Raw genomic sequence first — 19,035 nt, 5'->3', positions numbered from 1 at the left:
ATGGCCAGGAAAGACCTGCCTCCTGTAGCAGTCTGCATTACAGCAACACTGAAGAAGCCTCTAACTGAAGAAACCGTTTTTTGATGACAGACTGATGAAGCGTCAGTCTGTTCATAATTTCCTTGATTTTATGAAAAATTATTCTTTGCAGGAGCTGCACAGAATCATGTGTGTGATTCTGTGCAACACTGGTAGAACTGTTGCTGCAAATGCCCCGGCCTCAGACCTTCCATTATTCAGTCCTGAGAGCAGAGGACACATACTTTTATAGATTAATTAGATATTTTTGCATTTGTATTGCACATGGGAGTATGGAAGGATCTCACAATCTTGATAGATAGAAAATCATGTTTGTTTGTTTACATAATTTCTAATGAAGTTTGACATCCCATAGAGGAAAAGGTATTCATCATCCTTTATAAAAGTTCACATTGTATTTTAAAACCTAAAAATAGGAAGACAATTTTTGCTCTATTCTCATAGTTTTCCTGTATCAGAAATTATAATTATAATGACATTTGGACTTTTTTCCAAATGTCAGGTAACATTTATGACTCTAAATAAGTTTTATTTGCATAAACCGAGATTAAAATTGGTTCATTGGGGTGCAAATGTTCCAGACCCCCTGCTCTAGTGGGTCTTAAATACTGAGAAGTGATGAGAAGACAGCAGCTTCACGTATATCTGAAACCAGGAAACACCACCAACCGATTACCTAACATGCGGATAAAGAGAGTTTACGAAGTGGAAAAGAGAAAGAAAAAGAGGAAGAAATCATTTGAAAGATGCTCAAATGTCGTTTTTACACTTCCTGTTTTGTCTTTAACTTATTATTCAGTGTCTAATTTGGGTTCGTCTTCTCTGTTTCAGTGGTTTTAGTACTTAAGCAAACATTATTCAGGGTTTACCCCAGAAAACTTGCTAAACCCAGTGGTCAACGCAGCGAGGCGGTCCACCGTGTTTTTGTATTAAAAGATTTTAAGTTGACAGAAAATGTAAAAATATTTCAGGAAGACATCTCCAGTGAAATGCTGTCTGTACCCACAACTAGTCTTAAAAACATCAAATCAAAAAATACAATTAAAATGAATATCAATTATTTGCACTTCTGTTTGATCCAAATTAAGTCAGAGGCTCCATGAGGCCATGAAGGCATTTATGGGGCCTTCAAGTCCCCATAAATGCTATTATTTTAACATACACTACAGATGTATAAATGTAACATTTATTTATTGAGATCATCAATGCTGCTAAATTTGATTTAGTGGCTTCACCATACATAAATTAAAATATTTTAAATTGTTTAACATTTAAATGTAAGATTTAAAGCAGCTGGCAAGTTTACTTTGTAAAACTTCAAAGAACAATATTCATAGTTAGATTGTTACCATAGCTACACTCTGATGCTATGAGTTTAATCTCTATTTGAGTCTGAGCTCCGTTTGTTCACAAATACAAATTAGTAAACAGCAATTATAACTTATTGCTTTTTGGGTTGGCCAATTAAACTGCTCCCTTCTCCCAGATTAAATCTAACACAGAAGCTGTTAGAGTTGCTGATGGTTTTAGTAACAAAAGGGGCCCCTAAGTCAAATTCTGCTCAAGGCCTCATGTAGCCTCGGACCGGCCCTGTATGATGAGTTAAATCTGTTGCACTGAGCAGGAATCCGCAACAAATGGGAGATTTAATTAAATGCTGCTAATGTGGCTTTAGTAGCTCTTCCATTTCATGTCTGCTGAGTTTTTAAATACACAGAAACTGTTGTGGTTGCCCAACTTTTAGGGACGAGTTTGTCCGATCTTCGCGCCACCATGTGCATTAACCACATCATAAAGGGGAAAAAATAATACTAAAAATAATAATAATGTAATAGAAAACCAGTGTTTTATACTACGAGGAGAGCGCGAAAGCTCCTCACCGGACTGAACCTGCATGATGAGGTTAGCTCTCACTAACACTCTGAGCAACCGGGAACACAGACATAAACTTTATAGGGAAGACAGAGCCGGGTGCTGGGCAGCGTGTTGAGACGTAAACGCCGCATATAATTCTTTGTTCACAAAGATAAATCATTCTCACCGCTCGCTCAACGCACCTCTGGAAGCGACTACAAGTTAGTGGAGCTGCGAAAACCAGAGCTAACGCGGTGGGTTTTAAACTCTTACCTTGATGTGGAGTCGGCTACTCCAAAGAAACATAATTCCTCACAGGGGCTTTGATGTAAATGTCCATACAAGTCCAGTTTGAGTGAAAGGAGGCGCGCGCGATCTGTGCTGAGATCAAGCAGCGGCAGCGCTGGCTTCCACGCGCAGAGGCGCCAGCGGTGATTGGTCCGCTCTCACGGCTTTAAATGCAGAAACTATAAACTAATCTTTTAGGAATAAATATGCTCCACCAGTGAAACAATAGAGATGCTGGCAATACGGCTTTAACTTTAAAAAAAAAAAAAAGTATTATTCTTATTATTTTTATTTTTATCTTTTTTGCATTATTAATTGTTCTAATAACAAAAATAGCTACGCTTGGCGGGGGGGGTAGGAAAGCATGGCGGGCCTCCAGGCTTATACTACACTGGGGGAAACAACACTATGATGTCACTGACAAAAAAAAGCCTTGTATAACAAAAAATAAATAAAATTCCATTGTTTGAGGAGTTTATTTGTCAAAGGTTTAATTGGAAGAGTAAAAGTGACAAAAAGTGACAGAACAAACTCATCTGAGGCTGTCAGGTAACATCTGGGTCAGACTGAAACTCCTAAACATTATGCATCACCAGGTGTCTGCCCTGAAGACAGACACAGTCTTCATCTCCACTGAGTTTCACTGCTGTGGTGAAGCCATCAAAAACAGCAAGTTGTTGCACTTTTCTGTTGTGGGATTATTATGAACGCTGATCAACCAAACATTGCATTTGTACGAGCTGCAGTCGATGTCCGGAGTTGCATAACTCTTAATGTATCTCAAGGTTCAATGGAAAACTTTAACTACCGTAGTTTCAGGTTACCAGTTTGTTGTTTTAGCTTCATGAATCTCTTCGGCAAAGCTAAAACATTTTATAATTGTGCCTTTGACTTAAAAGCTGTACATTTATTTTTAAATTTCTGGATTTCTTTATCTGAGCTAGCTAGAAATATGTAGTTGAGATATAATCTGCATTGCCAGGAAGTCCATGTCAAAATAGCAACATGAAGTTTAGATCAGGGCTGATCTAAACTTCACAGAACCTTACCTTTCATTTTTTGAGGCTTTAAGCAACAGAGCACCATGATCTATCATGGTCTTAAACACGTGAAGCAAAGACTGTAGCAAAGTTGCATTTTGTTTATGTGTGACTATCATCAGTCTTATATGATATGATTATGTAAGCATGCAGCAAAGACACAGCATAGAAAGAGACAGAATAATTTTATCCATAACAACGTGATCCCAATAATTTTAATCAAACTAAAACAGCCCAGGATTATGGAGTCGGTTCCATCAGCATCCCAGGATCCACAGGAAGCAGTTTGGCCTTGAGAGCAGCCTAGATGTAGAAATGCTTGCATAAAAAACAACAACAAAAAAAAAAAGTTAGAATGCAGAAGAAGAACAAATGGGGAAGCTGGAAAGAAGTAATCATATCACGACTTAGAATTGGCCATACAGGATTTAATAGTTCTATTTTTCAAACCAGGAAACATAAAACGGGGACTTGTAATTATTGCACAATCAGATGGAGACAGTGGGACATCTCTTCTTAAAATGCAATAAATATTCAGAGGGACGTCAGCATTTAAAGCCAATACAAAAAGAGAGGAAAATATATATATATATATATATATATATATATATATATATATATATATACTGTATGTGTGTGTGTGTGTGTGTGTGTGTGTGTGCGTGTGTGGAGGGGTGTATGTGCGTGTGTGTATGAATTTGAACACGCATACACGCCATTGAGGTGCGTATTGTTAAATTCCCTCTGAGTATCATTGGTGACAACATTCCAGTCCGGTAGGTGGCGGTAAATGCACCTTAAGTTTTTTGTCATTTGCCAATAAAACGCAAAAGAAGAAAAAGAAGAAGAAAGAACAAATGGAGTGGAAAGCGGAACCAAAACATGCGAGTCGGCTTCAGTTTCCCCCCGGCGTGTAAACAACTACGGAACGCAGCGGAAGAAGGTCCATCATCGTGCAGAAAGGCTGGCCATGTGCTAAAGGCGTTAGCGTTCTGCTGCTACGTCTTCTCGGTTGACTTTCCAACATGGAGAACATTACAGACGGGACATGGGAAACCTTATCTGTCCAACTAAACGAGAAGATTTTACAAACACTTGAGGAAATGAAATTTACTTACATGACACCTGTACAGGTAACTTTGAAATCCCTGTTTCAATCCATGCTGCCCTAAAACTCCACCTGTCTGACTGATTGATCTCTTTTCGTTATAGTCGGCTTGTATTCCACTGTTCATGAACAATAAAGACGTCGCTGCTGAGGCGGTGAGTGTCTTTGCAACAAGTTCTTTAAAGAGGCTGAGACGGAGCAAGACGTAGAACTCTGAACTAGTGGGATTTACTGACAAATTGATTCTGGGTCACGAAGAAATCCAAACTAATCCAGGAGACGCTGAACGGTCAAATGTGTTGATCTTGTGTTGAGCTAGTAGTTACAAAAATGACAAAAGAATAAGTACAAGGCACCAAAAACATCTGCTGCATCTCTGTCATGTGCTGTCATGAATAGAAATATATCTGATGCTGATAATGATAAACTTACAGCAGCAGTGGTCATTTTAATCACTTTTTTTTATTAGAACAAATAGTTGGGACAAGCATGTGATAAGGATGTTTTCTTTCTACAAATGAAATCTGAATGAAAAAAGTCAGTGTGAGGGAAACGGTTTATGGTATCCAAACAGGACAAAGAGTAAAACTTTTTATATAGGATGAAAAAAGTGAGTTTTTTATTTTATTTTTTTTAATGGCACAGTGGTGAAAGTGTTGGTTTGGGGATTTTGTTTCCATCCATCAGACTTTACCGATTAATATTTTTAGGGTACCATCTTATTAAAAATGATAATAATAATTCTTTATACACAGAGTTTCCATTTTGCAGCAACACCTTCTATCCCCTTTGGTTGTTCTGGATAAAATTACCATTACATTTGTCCCCCTGTCGATCATAAGCCTGGTGGGCCACCAGGCTTTACTTATGTCCCCACCAGGCTAAGTGTTGTTTATTTATTGTAGCTTTTACTCATACACTTACAGTGATAGCAAGTAATGTAGTTATTGAATAGAATTCAGCAGTAATTACGGTAAGAAATCAATTCTGTTGTTTAAAGACCTCAGCTCTATAGGGTAGCTGTGGAAGAACAGCAAAGATTTGCAGCTCAGGTGGGAGAAACTTTCATCAGATAAAATATTAGTTTGTGCACATTTTTAGCTTTTGTGAAAGAGTGGCAATGAGAAAGTCACTTCTGAATGAAATGGATAAAAGTTTTGTGTGTAGTTTCAAACAAGCCCTATAGGGGGCGCCATTAACATGACAGCACCATCAATTCCTGTTTGCAGACGCTCTGTATCCAATCAGACAGAAGAATTCAGGCTGCACATGTGCAGAGCTGACAGGTTCATCCTCTAAAGGGCTTGCAGTTGCTATTGCTCTACAAAGTTTTAACTCGAGCAGGATGAATAAGTGCATGCCACACTTTTCAGATTTGTAGCTGTAAAAATTCATAATTATGGACTTTTTTGTTAATCTAACTGAAATGTGAATGAATTTCATAAAGATTTATGGTTATAACATGACAAAATATAAAAACGTTCAAGAGGTATAAGTGCTTTGAAGTTGCTCTGTATATTTAACTTATTGATTTGGCTCCCTCTGCTGGCGGCTGAATGAATATACAGCTTGGATCCAACAGTAGATATTAAATATGATAGATGATCAAAACTGAGGATAAAGAGATGTTGTAATTAACGAAATTATGCAAAAACAGTTATTTGGAAACGATCAGGAAGTTGTGCTGCCATGACAACCAGTCGTTTCTTAAGGTGTTGGCTGTTTTGCTTCAGGTCACCGGCAGCGGGAAGACTTTGGCTTTTGTCATTCCTATTATAGAGCTGCTGCTGAAACGCGAGGAGAAACTCAAGAAGAAGCAGGTAACCGTGACACCGAAGCAAAAAAAACATGGCTACTTTAGTCTCTGTAGTATTGTTTTTTTTTTGTTTGGTTGGTTTTTTTGGATGCTGAGAGGTTTGCTGTCATGTAGGACCTGCTGAAAAGTTCAGGTGTTTTGTGCAGGTCGGTGCTCTGGTGATCACTCCCACACGAGAACTGGCCCTGCAGATCAGTGAAGTGATGGGAATGTTTATCCAGAAGTTTCCAGAGTTCACGTGAGTATAAAAAAAAAAAACTTCACAGAGTGAAATGTTGTAGATTGGAATTGTTTCTAACTGAGCAGGCAGATTTAACTACAAGCATTTTTTTTTAAATCAATTTGCACTCAATAATCAATTTCACCTTTTGATTCTCAGGCAGATTTTGCTGATTGGTGGCAGCAACCCAGCAGAAGACGTGGAGAAGTTTAAAGAGCATGGGTATGTGACGGATTTCAGTCCTGCTTTAACAGGATGAAAAGCTGGCAAGAAATAGAATTCCAAATATATCTTTTTTTTTTTTTTTAAATAAATAAAGTTGTATCCCAGTGGTGGCAACACCATTAATCCACTAATAGCAAGCTATTTTTTTGTTTAGCTCTTTAGAGGTTTTGCTAACATTGAAAACATTTGTTCCAAAGAATCACTTTCTCAAGAGCAACCGTACAGGTAGGTGTGTCATGATACACACTTACCTGTGCATCAACTATCACTCATTGTTGAGAATGATAGTGTGTTGTAACACAGGTCGGGTAACAGCATTTACTGCATTAGCTTCCACTGCCTACCATCTTATTGTAGTGCTTTAGCACTAGCTTCTGCTAAATACCATCTTGTAGTACCTCTTTAACATTAGCTTGTGCTAAATATCATCTTGTTTTACCGATTTAGCATTAGCTTGTGCTAAATATCATCTTGTTTTACCGCTTTAGCATTAGCTTGTGCTAAATATCATCTTGTTTTACCGTTTTAGCATTAGCTTTTGCTAAATGCCCTCTTGTTATACTGCATTAGCTTTTGCTAAATCTTGTTATACATCTTTAGCAATAGCTTCTGCTAAATATCATCCCGTTATGCCACTTTAGCATTCGCTTTTGCTAAATACCATCTTGTTATAGCACTTTAGTGTTAGCAGAATTAATGTTTATGATTAGTCCTCAGTATTAGGTGGGAACATGTTAGAAAGCGATTATCGTGCTGTAACGTCCGTTTTATGTTTCTTTTCAGCGGCAACATTGTGATTGCGACGCCCGGCCGCCTGGAGGACATGTTCAGGAGGAAGTCAGAGGGGCTGGAACTGGCCAGCGCAGTCCGGAGCCTGGATGTTCTGGTTCTGGATGAGGCTGACAGGCTGCTCGACATGGGCTTTGAGGCCAGGTACGAATCAGCAGGAAAGATGGAGGCAAGATCCTATTCCAGGATGTCTACGCACATCCTGGAATAGGATGTGCGTAAATTTAAGACTAAAATTAAGGCCTTAAGATTTCTTAGTCATTTAATGTGTCTTGTGTCGTGGCAGGACTATTTAATCTTTTATATTCTATGTATTTTTGTTTCTTGCGCTAATTTTCTGTCAGGTTAAGTTTGAGTCGCCTGCACACATTTTCATTGTGTTCTGTGGTTGGGGCTACCAGTAGCTAGCTGTTAATATATACACCCTTGCTAACTACCAAGCTCACTTTTTAAAGCTCATCATGGGTAGGTATAAGTTTATCTCTTATTTATCGTCTTTTGTACATTTCTGTCGTGATACAGGTCCTAAATTTAATTCATAATGGTCTTTAAAAGTCTTAAATTTGAGTTATTAAAACCTGCAGTAACCTTGTATTAATAATACAGTGTGGATATTAAAAAATGCAAGTTGGTATTTATTATGTTAATCAGCATTTCTGTCAGGCAAAAGTTTGAGTGGTCTGCACACATCATCTATATTAGATTACCAGACAAGCTACCAGTAACTAGCTGCTAACATACCCCTAGCTAATTGTTTACGCCCATCAATTGCAAATTTATTGAAAATTTATCATCTTTATTACATTTCTGTCACGATGCAGGTCTTTAATTTATAATGGTCTTGAAAAGTCTTAAATTTGAGTTGGTGAAACCTTCAGTAACCATAGTTTTGGGCTAAATCTGCTCCTAGCCAACCAGGCTGCTCCAGGTTCGGATGTTCTGTATTTCACCCCACTCCCTCCCACATGTGTGCAGCCTGAACAGCATCCTGAGCTACCTGCCCAAACAGAGACGGACGGGCCTGTTCTCAGCCACCCAGACTCAGGAGCTGGAGAAGCTGGTGAGGGCCGGCCTCAGGAACCCCGTCCGCATCACCGTCAAAGAGAAGGGTCAGGCTGCCTCGGCCACCCAGAAGACCCCGGCCCGCCTCTCCAACTACTACACCGTGAGTGGCGGAGCGAACGGCCCGTCGTTCGGCCCACGAAGTGAAGATGGCAACGACAAAACACATGCGTGTGCTGTGCTTTCAGACTTGCAGAGCAGACGACAAGTTCAACCACCTGGTGGCGTTTCTAAGGCAACACAAGCATGAGAAGCAGCTGGTCTTCTTCAGGTTTGATTGGGTTTATTTATTTGTGGTTTTTGTTTTCATTTAATTGGTTATTTCTGTAAAAAAAAAATTCTGGTTGTTGTGTTTTACTTAGGATGTTTAATCGATTACTAAAACAATTGTTAGTTGCAACTCTTGTACAGATACACATTTGATCAGTTCTTGAATTATAAGAAACACTTGATATCTACGCACTACTTAGCAGTAGTCTTCATCCTTCTTTCTGTTTTACTATTGTCATATTATTTTAGTATCATTATTGTCATCAATAATGATGACAATAATGTATATATAATATAACAAGTTTTTTACTTGTTATATAACACAGATTATGAACTACACTATATGGTCTACATTGTCAAGGTGTTGGTAATTATTCCAATGCTGTATGCGCAGTTACTATTATAGTGATTAATAATAATATTATTATTTGTAGGTTCTTCAGAATAGTAAATTGAACTGACATATTAATACCAATATATGTTTTAATGACAAATTTCTAATAATTACTGCATCTGTAAGTGACATATTTCATTAAACTGAGATAAGGGGTAGTATTAAATAAATGTTAACTTCTTTTCACTCTTACCCAACAGTAAAGTAATGGTAAGCTAATTGTTTTGTTCCTGGTTATGTATGCACACGTTTTCTCTTACCTGTTTTCTTTGGTTTTTTTAAAGCACCTGCGCTTGTGTGGAGTACTTCGGCCGAGCCCTGGAGTCGCTGGTCAAGAAGGTCACGATCCACTGCATCCACGGCAAGATGAAAAATAACCGCAGCAGCATTTTTTCAGACTTCAGAGCCTTAAAGAGGTAGAAATCCGCCGCCCCTGCAGTAAATCTGTACCATCACGTGTTTGTTTTTAAAAGCGTCGTGACGTTGCAGCGGGATCTTGGTGTGCACCGACGTCATGGCCAGAGGCATCGACATCCCCGATGTGAACTGGGTTCTGCAGTACGATCCCCCCAGCAGCGCCAGGTTGGTGCAGTTAGTTTAAAAAATACAAACAAAAGTTGTCCTTTTTTTTTTTTTTAAATTGAGGTTGGGGACTATTTGTTTTGGCGGATTAATACATTGCAGAATGAATTATCCTGTTAGCTTAAACGTTAAAACACTATTGCTTTTCTGACTACTTGGCTCTGACCATTTTTCCCTGTCTGCTCAGCCGTTCATTCTTTTTCTTCCTTCAGTGCTTTTGTGCATCGATGCGGGAGAACGGCGCGTATCGGTAACCATGGCAACGCCCTCGTCTTCCTGCTGCCAATGGAGGAACCCTATGTCAACTTCTTGTCCATCAACCAGAAAGTGAGTGTGAAGTTGGGTCCTTCAGCAGTGTTCGTAGCCGTCGGCAACAAGACTTTTTGGATCAGCCATGCAGGAGTTCATACGCTGCCTAATCTGATAATTGATGGTTTAAAATAATCGTCTAGAACTCACTCAGATAATCCAGCTAAAATATTGCTCAGCATAAAGTCACTCAAAGGAGGATCAGAGCCACTGTGATATGAAATCCTCAGAAAATGGCACAAATTCAAATTCTGAGTGAGATTTATACTGTTTTTTTTTTTTCTCTATTTTTCTCTTGCTAATGGTGATCTGCTACAAAGCCCCTTTGGGGACATACGGAAAATTTTAAGTTTTTTTTTGCATTCTCTTGCAATAAATTGGTCTATTTTGTATACACAAGTGTCTGTTTAAAATTGCAATGGCAAGCTAGCAAAAATCTTGTATTCCTGTTGTATTTCGTGATATTAAAGTTCTTTAAAAGAAACCAATCGGTGCACCTCTACAGGACGTTGGTCAGGAAGTGATGGGATTAACAGTATTTCTTGTGACCTGACCAGTGCCCGCTGCAGAAGATGTCTGCTATAAAGGACGTGGTGGACGTGCTGCCCAAGGTGAAGGCCATGGCCCTGGCTGACCGCGCCATGTTCGATAAAGGCATGAGGGCCTTTGTGTCGTACATCCAGGCTTACGCCAAACACGAATGCAGCCTCATCTTCAGAGTAAAAGGTGACAAATCCTCAAAGCCAACTGTATTTTATTTTTGTATTATCCCCAAACACAACAAAAAATGAAACCTTCTCATATTGTTTATTTCGTTTAGATCTGGATTTTGTGTCCCTGGCCAACGGCTTCGCGCTGCTCCGCCTGCCGAAGATGCCCGAGCTGAAGGGGAAAACGTTTCCCGACTTCGTGGAGACGACGGTGGACACGGACAGCATCCGCTACAAGGACAAAAACAGACAGAAGCAGAGGCAGAAGATGCTGGCCGAGCTGAAGGACAGAGAGAAGACGGAGCTGCCCAAGAAGAACTTTGTCAAGAACAAGGCCTGGTCCAAGCAGAAGTGCAAGAAGGAGCGCAAGAAAAAACGCGCCGCCAAAAGGAAACACGACGAGGTAAACTCTGTTTGGGGGATAAATGAAGCATTAAAGTTGCAATGTGCAACTTTTATAAAAGAAATATATATAGATTTCTTTTACATATTTGTTGAAACTACTAATCTCCAGCTAGCATAGTCTGTTGTGAAAGCTAAGGCTAGTTAGCATGGCCACTAGATAAACAGTTTTCCTTTATTGGTAAGTTGTTTCTCCACCATTAGCACATTTAGCAGCGTGTTCACGTGCTTGATTGGCATCGCTAAGACCCTCCTCCTGGCTCTGATTGGTTGTTTTTGACGGGGAATGTTGCATTTCTTCAGACAGCCATAGTAGCTCAGGGAGGAGGTGGAAGAGATCGATCTTACCTCATAGTGACAGTTTTAGCAAATATGTAAAAGACATACTCTTCATAAAAGTAACGTACTGCAGCTTTAAGACGGGACGTTCTCATGGCTTCTATTCTGCCTCTGCAGGACTCCGACATGGATGAAGAATACATGAAGGAGCTTTTAGAAGACACTCGCCTCCTTAAGAAACTAAAAAAAGGCCAGATCAGCGAGGAAGACTTCGAGCAACAGCTCACAAACTCAAAGCAGGAAGCAGGCGGACCATAAACGTCTGTTTTATTGCTTAGCGAAGGGACGCAGTTATAAATACAGTTTGATGAGTTCGTCGCTGACGGCCGACGGGGTGAGGACCCCCAGGTCTGTGAAGAGCAGGGTGATGAGGGAGGGGGGCGTGTAGTCGATGACCGGGTGCTCCTCCGACAGGTTCCGGATGCTCTTCAGGGTGTCGGCTTTGTACTGTGCGGGGCAGGAAGCACAAGTCAATAAATCTGGATAAAGGGACGGAAAATCATTTTTAAAAAAACCACAACACACAAAATAAGGAAGCCGCACCTTAAACTTATCGGGCACGTCCTGTTGGTTCAGCGGATACAGACGAACAAATTTAAAACTTTCTGCAACGACGTAGAAGGGCTTGTTGTGAGCCTTGGAGCACAGAGCCATCTGATAGGTGCCGATCTGGGGAAAAACACACACACACACTCTGGATTCTGTTTGAAACATATACCTGGCCCGTGTTTACACAGACCTGATCTGATCTGTGTATTCAGCTCCCTGAAGTTTTGAGTTTTATCCGGGGCCGCGAAGGCAACTCACCTTGTTGATGATCCCTCCGCTCTCGACGACTCCCTCTGCTCCCACAATGACCAGGTCCACCTTCTCCAACACATACCTGGAAGACGGAAAACTGAAACTGAGCAGCTTTTAAAAACAGGTTCATTAAAACAGTGTGAACGTAAATATTACGCATTTTTCCTCAACCTTTGCTCGTTCTCTTTCTGAACCGTCCGATCTGTTATTTTAAATACCAAGGCAAAGTTTATTATCTAGTGGTGCATCAATAAATCAGCTCAGATTTTCTTCTTTTTGGGCGAAGGGACGATAATTACTTGAGAAACCGATTCTATCTCTCTGCCAAGGTCTGAAACTTGGCCACTGTCCTGGCTGAACCACACTGTTACCAACTTAGCAAATTTGTCGCTACATTTAGCGACAAATTTGCGCACAAAATTTTCTTTGTGGCAAAAGAAACAAACAAAAAAACAAGTAATACTGTTGTAAAAAAGCTAAGCACCAGTTAGAAGAGCACATCAGAGAAGCTGGAGGCCTTAAGTGTCCCTAAGGAAGCAACATTTTACATCAGTAACTTTGTTCCCTGGAATCTCTCCTGCTCAGGCTGAGGAACGTCATGAACCAGATAACTGAGGAGAAATTTATTGAACATTAAAATGATTTCTAAAATACTAAAAAAAATTAACCTGGCCTTTTTTTTAAACAATATTGTATATAATGTGAAAATAACACTTAAAAAGTAAGTGTTATTTTCACATTTGTCACTGACTGACCAGCAACAATCTGTTTTGTTTTTTTAACAGCTTTAGTTTCATAATGGAACTGAAGTAGTTTATTTAATGTTAGAAATGTATTTTCCAGTTGGATATTTCCAATAAAAAAAACCCAACCAGAGATGAAAGACTGACTCAATAAACCATGTGTGTTTCCCCCTCCAGCTCAGAACCCCAGAGTAGCTTACCCTACAGCTGCATCCAGCACTACTGTTACTGGAACGTTGAGTTTCTTCAGGGCCTCTGCCATCTGCCGTCTTTAACAAAAGGAGAAAAACACAGCATCGTTTAGTGTCCTCTGAAAAAGACACTAGTCCCCGCTCGCTCGCTCGCTCACCCTGCGGCGTCAGGCTGCGATTCGGTCACATAAACGGAGAAGCGCTTCTTCTCCGCCGCGGCTTTCTCCAGCACCCGCAGGACCACCCTGGAGTACGAGTGAGTCAGGATTTTCTGAGAGGATTGGCAGGTGGGGGGGAGACAAAAGGCACGAGGTGAAGCGAGCGCAAAGAGCAAGGGGACGAGACGGTACCGGTACTTACAGCGCCGTCTTTGATGAAGGTGTGACAGAGCTTAGCGACTTTGTTCCTGGACATGGAGATCTTCTCTAGAAATAGTTCTCCTCTTTCCTCCATCACCTTCTTACAGCGAGACAAATCCTGGAGACAAGAAACGCCTGTTATGGAGAGCAGAGACTGGTCTGGGTTAAGAGTTTTAAGTTTTGGAAAATCATGGATCAGTGGTGACCCGTACGAGGAATTATTGGCCTTTTAAAATCACACCAAAACAATATGGAAGAAAATGGCGACTGGAAAATATGACCTTTTATTGGATATTTGCAAGGCCAAACCCAAAACCCATCTCACATTTTCTGTAAAACATCATGATGAGTCAAAGGCAAAGCTTCTTGGAAGATGTCCTCCAATGAGTTCAGATGACAAATTAACAGTATGTTAGAAAAATAACATCATGCAGACAGCAGACATGGTGGAGGTAGTCACAACCTTCTGTTATTTCTAGAGTCCTACATGATCAAGTGGCTATAAAACAAAACAAAAAAATATCATAGATTATAATGTCTTAAAAATATTAAGCATACAAATATTCTACCAGGAATCTTTATATTTTTCGTGTTTCTGGAACGCCCATATATCTGACGCACAGCCGCAAATAACAGCAATGGACGACAAAGCCGCTTCTCCCAGCTCACTTGGGGGATTATTTCAAAATGATCTGATTGGATGCTGGAAAACACTTGTTGATGTGCTAAAAGGTGTTAGCATGTCAGTGAAGCTATTCCAGCCTAAAATAGCATCTCTATGCTAAACACGTAGCAGAAGCAGCACAGACGTCGCTAACATCAGCGTCCACAGCCCACATTTTCTAAAGAAGGATTTTTTTTTTCAAAGAAGTTCCATAAATGATCATTCTGAAAGCTGAATGGATATAATAGCACTTTGGACCAATGTGGTGGTTGAATAGCCCAAATAACAGATTAAAAACAATAAATATCTGTTGAGCTCATATGTCTATATATATAATGATTTAGCAGCAAAGTGGGGTTTTGAATTTAAAGTGTTGCTTATTTTGTCAATATGGTTTTAGATTAAAATGCGATTAATTACAGATCCTGCAATTAACTCCATTTAAAATTTCAATCGAGTTCCACAACTAACATAAAGGTTTTGGAGTGGCCTAGTCAAAGTCTGAATTTGTTTCCAACTCAGATGCTTAAGTGGGCATGCTCTAAAAAACGTGGCTCAAAATGACTCCACAGTGACGTTAAAAACCTGCTTCACGCTGTCAGCCGTCACAAACACTCAATGGCCGACATTACTGCTTAGTAATATTTATGCCTTAATAAGCAAAATCCTCACTCTCAAACTACGGTTTGTATTAACTGGGATTATCTTTTAGGAAAACTGAATTAAGAGCAAAAAAACAGGAGAAATCTGCAAGCAGGTCATTTTACATCGCTGTAAAATTGTTGACTTGGATGTATTTCCACAGCATAGTTCATGATGGCAGGTGGATCAGATTTGTTGGTGATGCAAAAAAATGTTTTTTTAAAAAGTGAAACATGCGTTACCTGATGCTCCAGGGACGTGAGGCTTATGAAGCGCAGGAACAGCTCTCCTCCAGACGACACGGCCACAGAGGAGTCCTCTCCCTTCAGGCAGGCTGTAGCCCACGTCAGGCTCTCCCTCAGACCCAGGATGGTTTCACCTGGACGGACAGACGGACATTCAGACCGAGCCAAACGCATTCACATCACATAAGGCTCCAACTAACTATGATTTTGACAATTGATTAATCGGATATAAAAAAATAAAAATTGGCACGTTTTGTAGATTTTTTTTTTATTTAACACAAAATACACACAAAAAAAACATAATTCAATATAAGTCAATGTTTTTAAATAAGAAAAAAAAATTTATTGCTTAAATTGCAAAAACAAAGCATGAAAGCTTGATCATTTGTAGCAAAGGCTGCATCTGCAGCTAAAAAAAATACTGAAATCTGTTCATTTTTATTATTAATAATAAATGGTTAGCAAAGCGTGCTTAATAAATTTTTGAACAGACTTTAAGCCAAGGGAAGCTGAAATTGCTGGGGTTGCTAGGTAACACCGCAGTACCCTCAGATTATAACTTCATTATCTGAAGGTTTTTGGAACGGCTCATTTTCCAGACATCAAAATACATTAACTCACTGGCAGAAAACGGGTGGGTGGATTTTTTTAAGGCCTTAACTTGTTTTTTTTAGAAGCAGTGGAAACCCAAAATGGAAGCATAAAAACATGCAAAGAGTGAATTTTGCACAATAGTTCCCCATTAAAATAATAATCACTGTTAAAGTGAAACAAACTGACTGACTTAAACTAACCTGAAGGTGTTGATTGCATTAAGTTTTTTTTAACGATTACATAAGGTAAGGTCATTTTAATCATATAGCACACAGGTGTCAAACTCCAGTCCTCAAGGGCTGCTGTCCTGCAGTTTTTAGATGTGCCACAGGTACAAAACCCTGGAATGAAATGGTTTAATCACCTCCTCCTTGTGTAGATCAGTTCTCCAGAGCCTTGCTAATGACCTAATTATTCTATTCAGGTGTGGTGCAGCAGAGGCACATCTAAAAGTTGCAGGACAGCGGCCCTTGAGGACTGGAGTTTGACACCCCTGATATAGCACATTTTCAGCAACAATGCAATTCAAAGTGCTTTACTGGTTAAATGTACTTTTCCAGTGATCGTCTGAAAAACCCACCTTTGTCTCTCTTGAGGAACTCTAGCAGGGTGCGGATGGCTGCCACGGCAGAGGCCATGTCCGGGTCTTTCCTCATCTGAGCCCTGAAGTACTCCACCAGTTCTGACCAGAGACCACAACCAGACAGACAGACAGACTCAGCATCACCGAGGATCACACGGAGCAGGGGACGGGACTCCAGGAGAAACTCACCTTCTTCGTTCATTTTCAAATCCAAAATGGAGACAAAAACTCTTTAAGGTCAAAACAAACCCCGAAACCTTTATCACTGTTTACTATAGATATTGTTTTTACAGGACCAGTCAGTTCGCAGATGTCTGTCACCTGCCAGAACCAAACCCACCGCGACGTTGCTGAATCAAATTACCTACAAATGTTTTAAATGTACAAATATTAAACCTTTAATAATATCAGCAATAGTTAAAAACTGAAAATTTCTGTCTAGAAATACGTGCCAGTCGCTTTCTGCTGAATTACACACTGTTGGCTCATGCAAAGTTCTGCCTGTTGACGTGTCGCAGACTGATGACGTAAACCTCGTGTCAGCTTCACGGACTGTTCAGAAAAATAAAACTTGGGAGTTAAAAGGAGACACATTTTAATGTAGGTGGTGGGGAAATCAAATTTGGACATAGAAAGCTGCCTAGTTTAGAGCAACAAAGATCCGCGGAGCGCCTCAGCAAAAACACTTAACCTGATTTGACAACGGTGAAAAGCTATCAAATGAAAAACGTTTAAAAAGCAGCACAAAGGAGAGGAACATCAATTTGGAATCAGCATTTCACAAAGACTTTATTATCTTAGGTACACAGAATAGTCTTTAACATGCGTTCTTGGATGTTTTTAGGATTATTTTCTCAGTTAAATGTAAATAGATTGTGATTCTAAGGTTTCTAGCAAAGCAGGTACATCCTGCAGTTCTATTTTTTCATCACCAGAGGGCGACGTTCTCCGTTTCTAGTTTCCCTCGGGTTGTTTTTTTTTCTTCTTTATTCTTCTTAAATTGTACCATTTCTAACTTAGCAGTGACACAAAATAAAATTAGACAGGATAGTAAAATAAAATAGCAATACCCGTCAAAGTTGTTGAGTTAAATAAAGAAACAATTACATATTTAATTACATTGTCTTATTTTTTTTACCCTCTTCAACCTCTCATTCATCTTACTGACAAGAATTTTCTCCATTGTTAATTTGACTTATTCCTAATCTGCATAATATAAACGTAAAATAATAACATGGTCAACAGCAACAGAAAGAAGATTTGCTACAGTAAATATAAATCTGGAGTTCAAAGGTCGGAGGTTTCTTCAGACTTCCAGAGGCGACCCTTCCTCCCCACAGGCCTCAGCCTTTACAACCACTCTTTAAAGGCCCTGGATATTATGAGTTACATTTACTTTCCTTTTGGGATTAATAATGCATTTTTAATTTGACTTTAAACAAGAGAAATGAAAGTATGAAGACAATAAAACTAAAAATGTGATGATCTAACAAATGCTTCAAAGCTTCAAAGGTTTCAAAGTGAACAAAACAAAGGACTTGCCAAAACCTTCGTTGTAAAATGAGAATGAAGGCATTCGGAAATAAACAGATGGATAAAAGATACAAACCAATGAGAAAAGTAACCAATCAGAATGAAGATTTTCAAAGGAACAACACTCCTGAGATTTTTTTTTCTTAACTTTTTGCCCCAAAAGTTGTTGCTTTTTGGTGCTGATTTTATCAGATAGAATGACACAAAGTAGTCCACATCTGAAAAGCGGGAATAATAAATGGGATTCAAAATTATTTACAAGAAAAACATGAAAGAAGTGTTTTGGATTTATATTAAACCTTCCTAAATCAATGCTTTGCTTAATCACTGTTCATGTATGTTTAGGGTTGGTGTCCTGCTGAAACAATAACCTCCACCCTGTTCTCGTGTCTTCCACAGCCTCTAACAAGTTTTCTTTCAGGATTGTATTTGGCTTCTTGGTCTTTCTGATTCTGGTTTTTCACCAATGTTAACAAACTATATAACTTCTAAAAGGCACCGATCTATCACATACAGTCATAAAATAACTACAAGTATATACGTGTGAAAAAAGAGAGAAAGGAGGGAAAAAACAAATGAATATGTCAAATTTAAGTCAGTCTGCGTTTTAGCAAAACTCTAAAATAGCAACGAAGAGATACAGAATAACTTCAAAATATCTAAAAGAAAAGAAAAATATCAAAACAAATGAAAAGAAGAAAATCAGGGAAAGCAGGCATTGTAAAAGAGGTTTTATTGTGCTTATTCTTTGCAGTGGCGCAAAAAGTAGGTATGCACTTTATGCAACGCATAGGGGCGCTGCACTAGAGGGGGCGCAAAAACCATGTGGGGATTTTTTTTCTAGTCAGCATTTTATGTACTTAACAGCTGTTTGTGTATGAAATGATCAATTACAGGAACAGCAATGATTAGGCGGTCCTTCCCTCCCATACAGGTAGCTTGTGCAGCGTCTCTTCTAGAACAAGTTGAGGCGCGTTTTTTTTTTTTCTTTCTTTTAAATTTGAATTGTATTAATGCCTCGACAACAGGGAGCTAAAGATGGGCGGCAGAAAAAACTCCGGGGCACAAAACAGAAAACAGAAGGAAGGGGGAAAGATAAAGATGTTGGAGAGACGAAGGAAAGCTTTTCAAAGTGATTGAAAGACAGAAGGTAAGTAATGTCAGTGTATCAACAAGAGAGTTGTAAATATTCAGGTTAGCTTAAGCTAAGCTACAATGGCAGGCGGTTGTTTT

The 19,035-nt window shown here is 39.4% G+C and overlaps 2 protein-coding genes across 3 annotated transcripts; one reads left to right on the top strand and one right to left on the bottom strand.

Moving 5' to 3' along the window:
- Positions 1-4,093: 4,093 nt before the first annotated feature.
- ddx55 (DEAD (Asp-Glu-Ala-Asp) box polypeptide 55) lies at positions 4,094-11,950 on the top strand. Its single transcript, XM_028024919.1, has 14 exons — positions 4,094-4,354; positions 4,434-4,484; positions 6,063-6,149; positions 6,292-6,383; positions 6,525-6,587; positions 7,374-7,523; positions 8,355-8,544; positions 8,630-8,712; positions 9,390-9,521; positions 9,595-9,687; positions 9,900-10,014; positions 10,554-10,722; positions 10,817-11,109; positions 11,565-11,950. The coding sequence occupies exons 1-14, from the start codon at positions 4,247-4,249 to the stop codon at positions 11,703-11,705; spliced, it is 1,767 nt and encodes a 588-aa protein (XP_027880720.1). The 5' UTR covers positions 4,094-4,246; the 3' UTR covers positions 11,706-11,950.
- eif2b1 (eukaryotic translation initiation factor 2B, subunit 1 alpha) lies at positions 11,698-16,806 on the bottom strand. Of its 2 annotated transcripts, XM_028024932.1 has the most exons (9): positions 16,459-16,804; positions 16,267-16,368; positions 15,090-15,226; positions 13,543-13,659; positions 13,341-13,453; positions 13,192-13,260; positions 12,255-12,330; positions 11,991-12,116; positions 11,698-11,894 (listed from the first exon to the last, which is right to left on the bottom strand). In XM_028024932.1, the coding sequence occupies exons 1-9, from the start codon at positions 16,469-16,471 to the stop codon at positions 11,739-11,741; spliced, it is 909 nt and encodes a 302-aa protein (XP_027880733.1). In that variant the 5' UTR covers positions 16,472-16,804; the 3' UTR covers positions 11,698-11,738. The 2 variants fall into 2 exon arrangements, with proteins under 2 accessions (XP_027880733.1, XP_027880732.1); XM_028024931.1 differs by having other exon boundaries at positions 11,698-12,116; positions 16,459-16,806.
- Positions 16,807-19,035: the final 2,229 nt, after the last annotated feature.

Source organism: Xiphophorus couchianus, chromosome 8 (assembly GCF_001444195.1).
Source record: "Xiphophorus couchianus chromosome 8, X_couchianus-1.0, whole genome shotgun sequence".
NCBI classification, from domain to species: Eukaryota; Metazoa; Chordata; class Actinopteri; order Cyprinodontiformes; family Poeciliidae; genus Xiphophorus; species Xiphophorus couchianus.
Note: the sequence above shows the minus strand (reverse complement) of the source record. Positions and strands in the feature narration are given on the sequence as shown.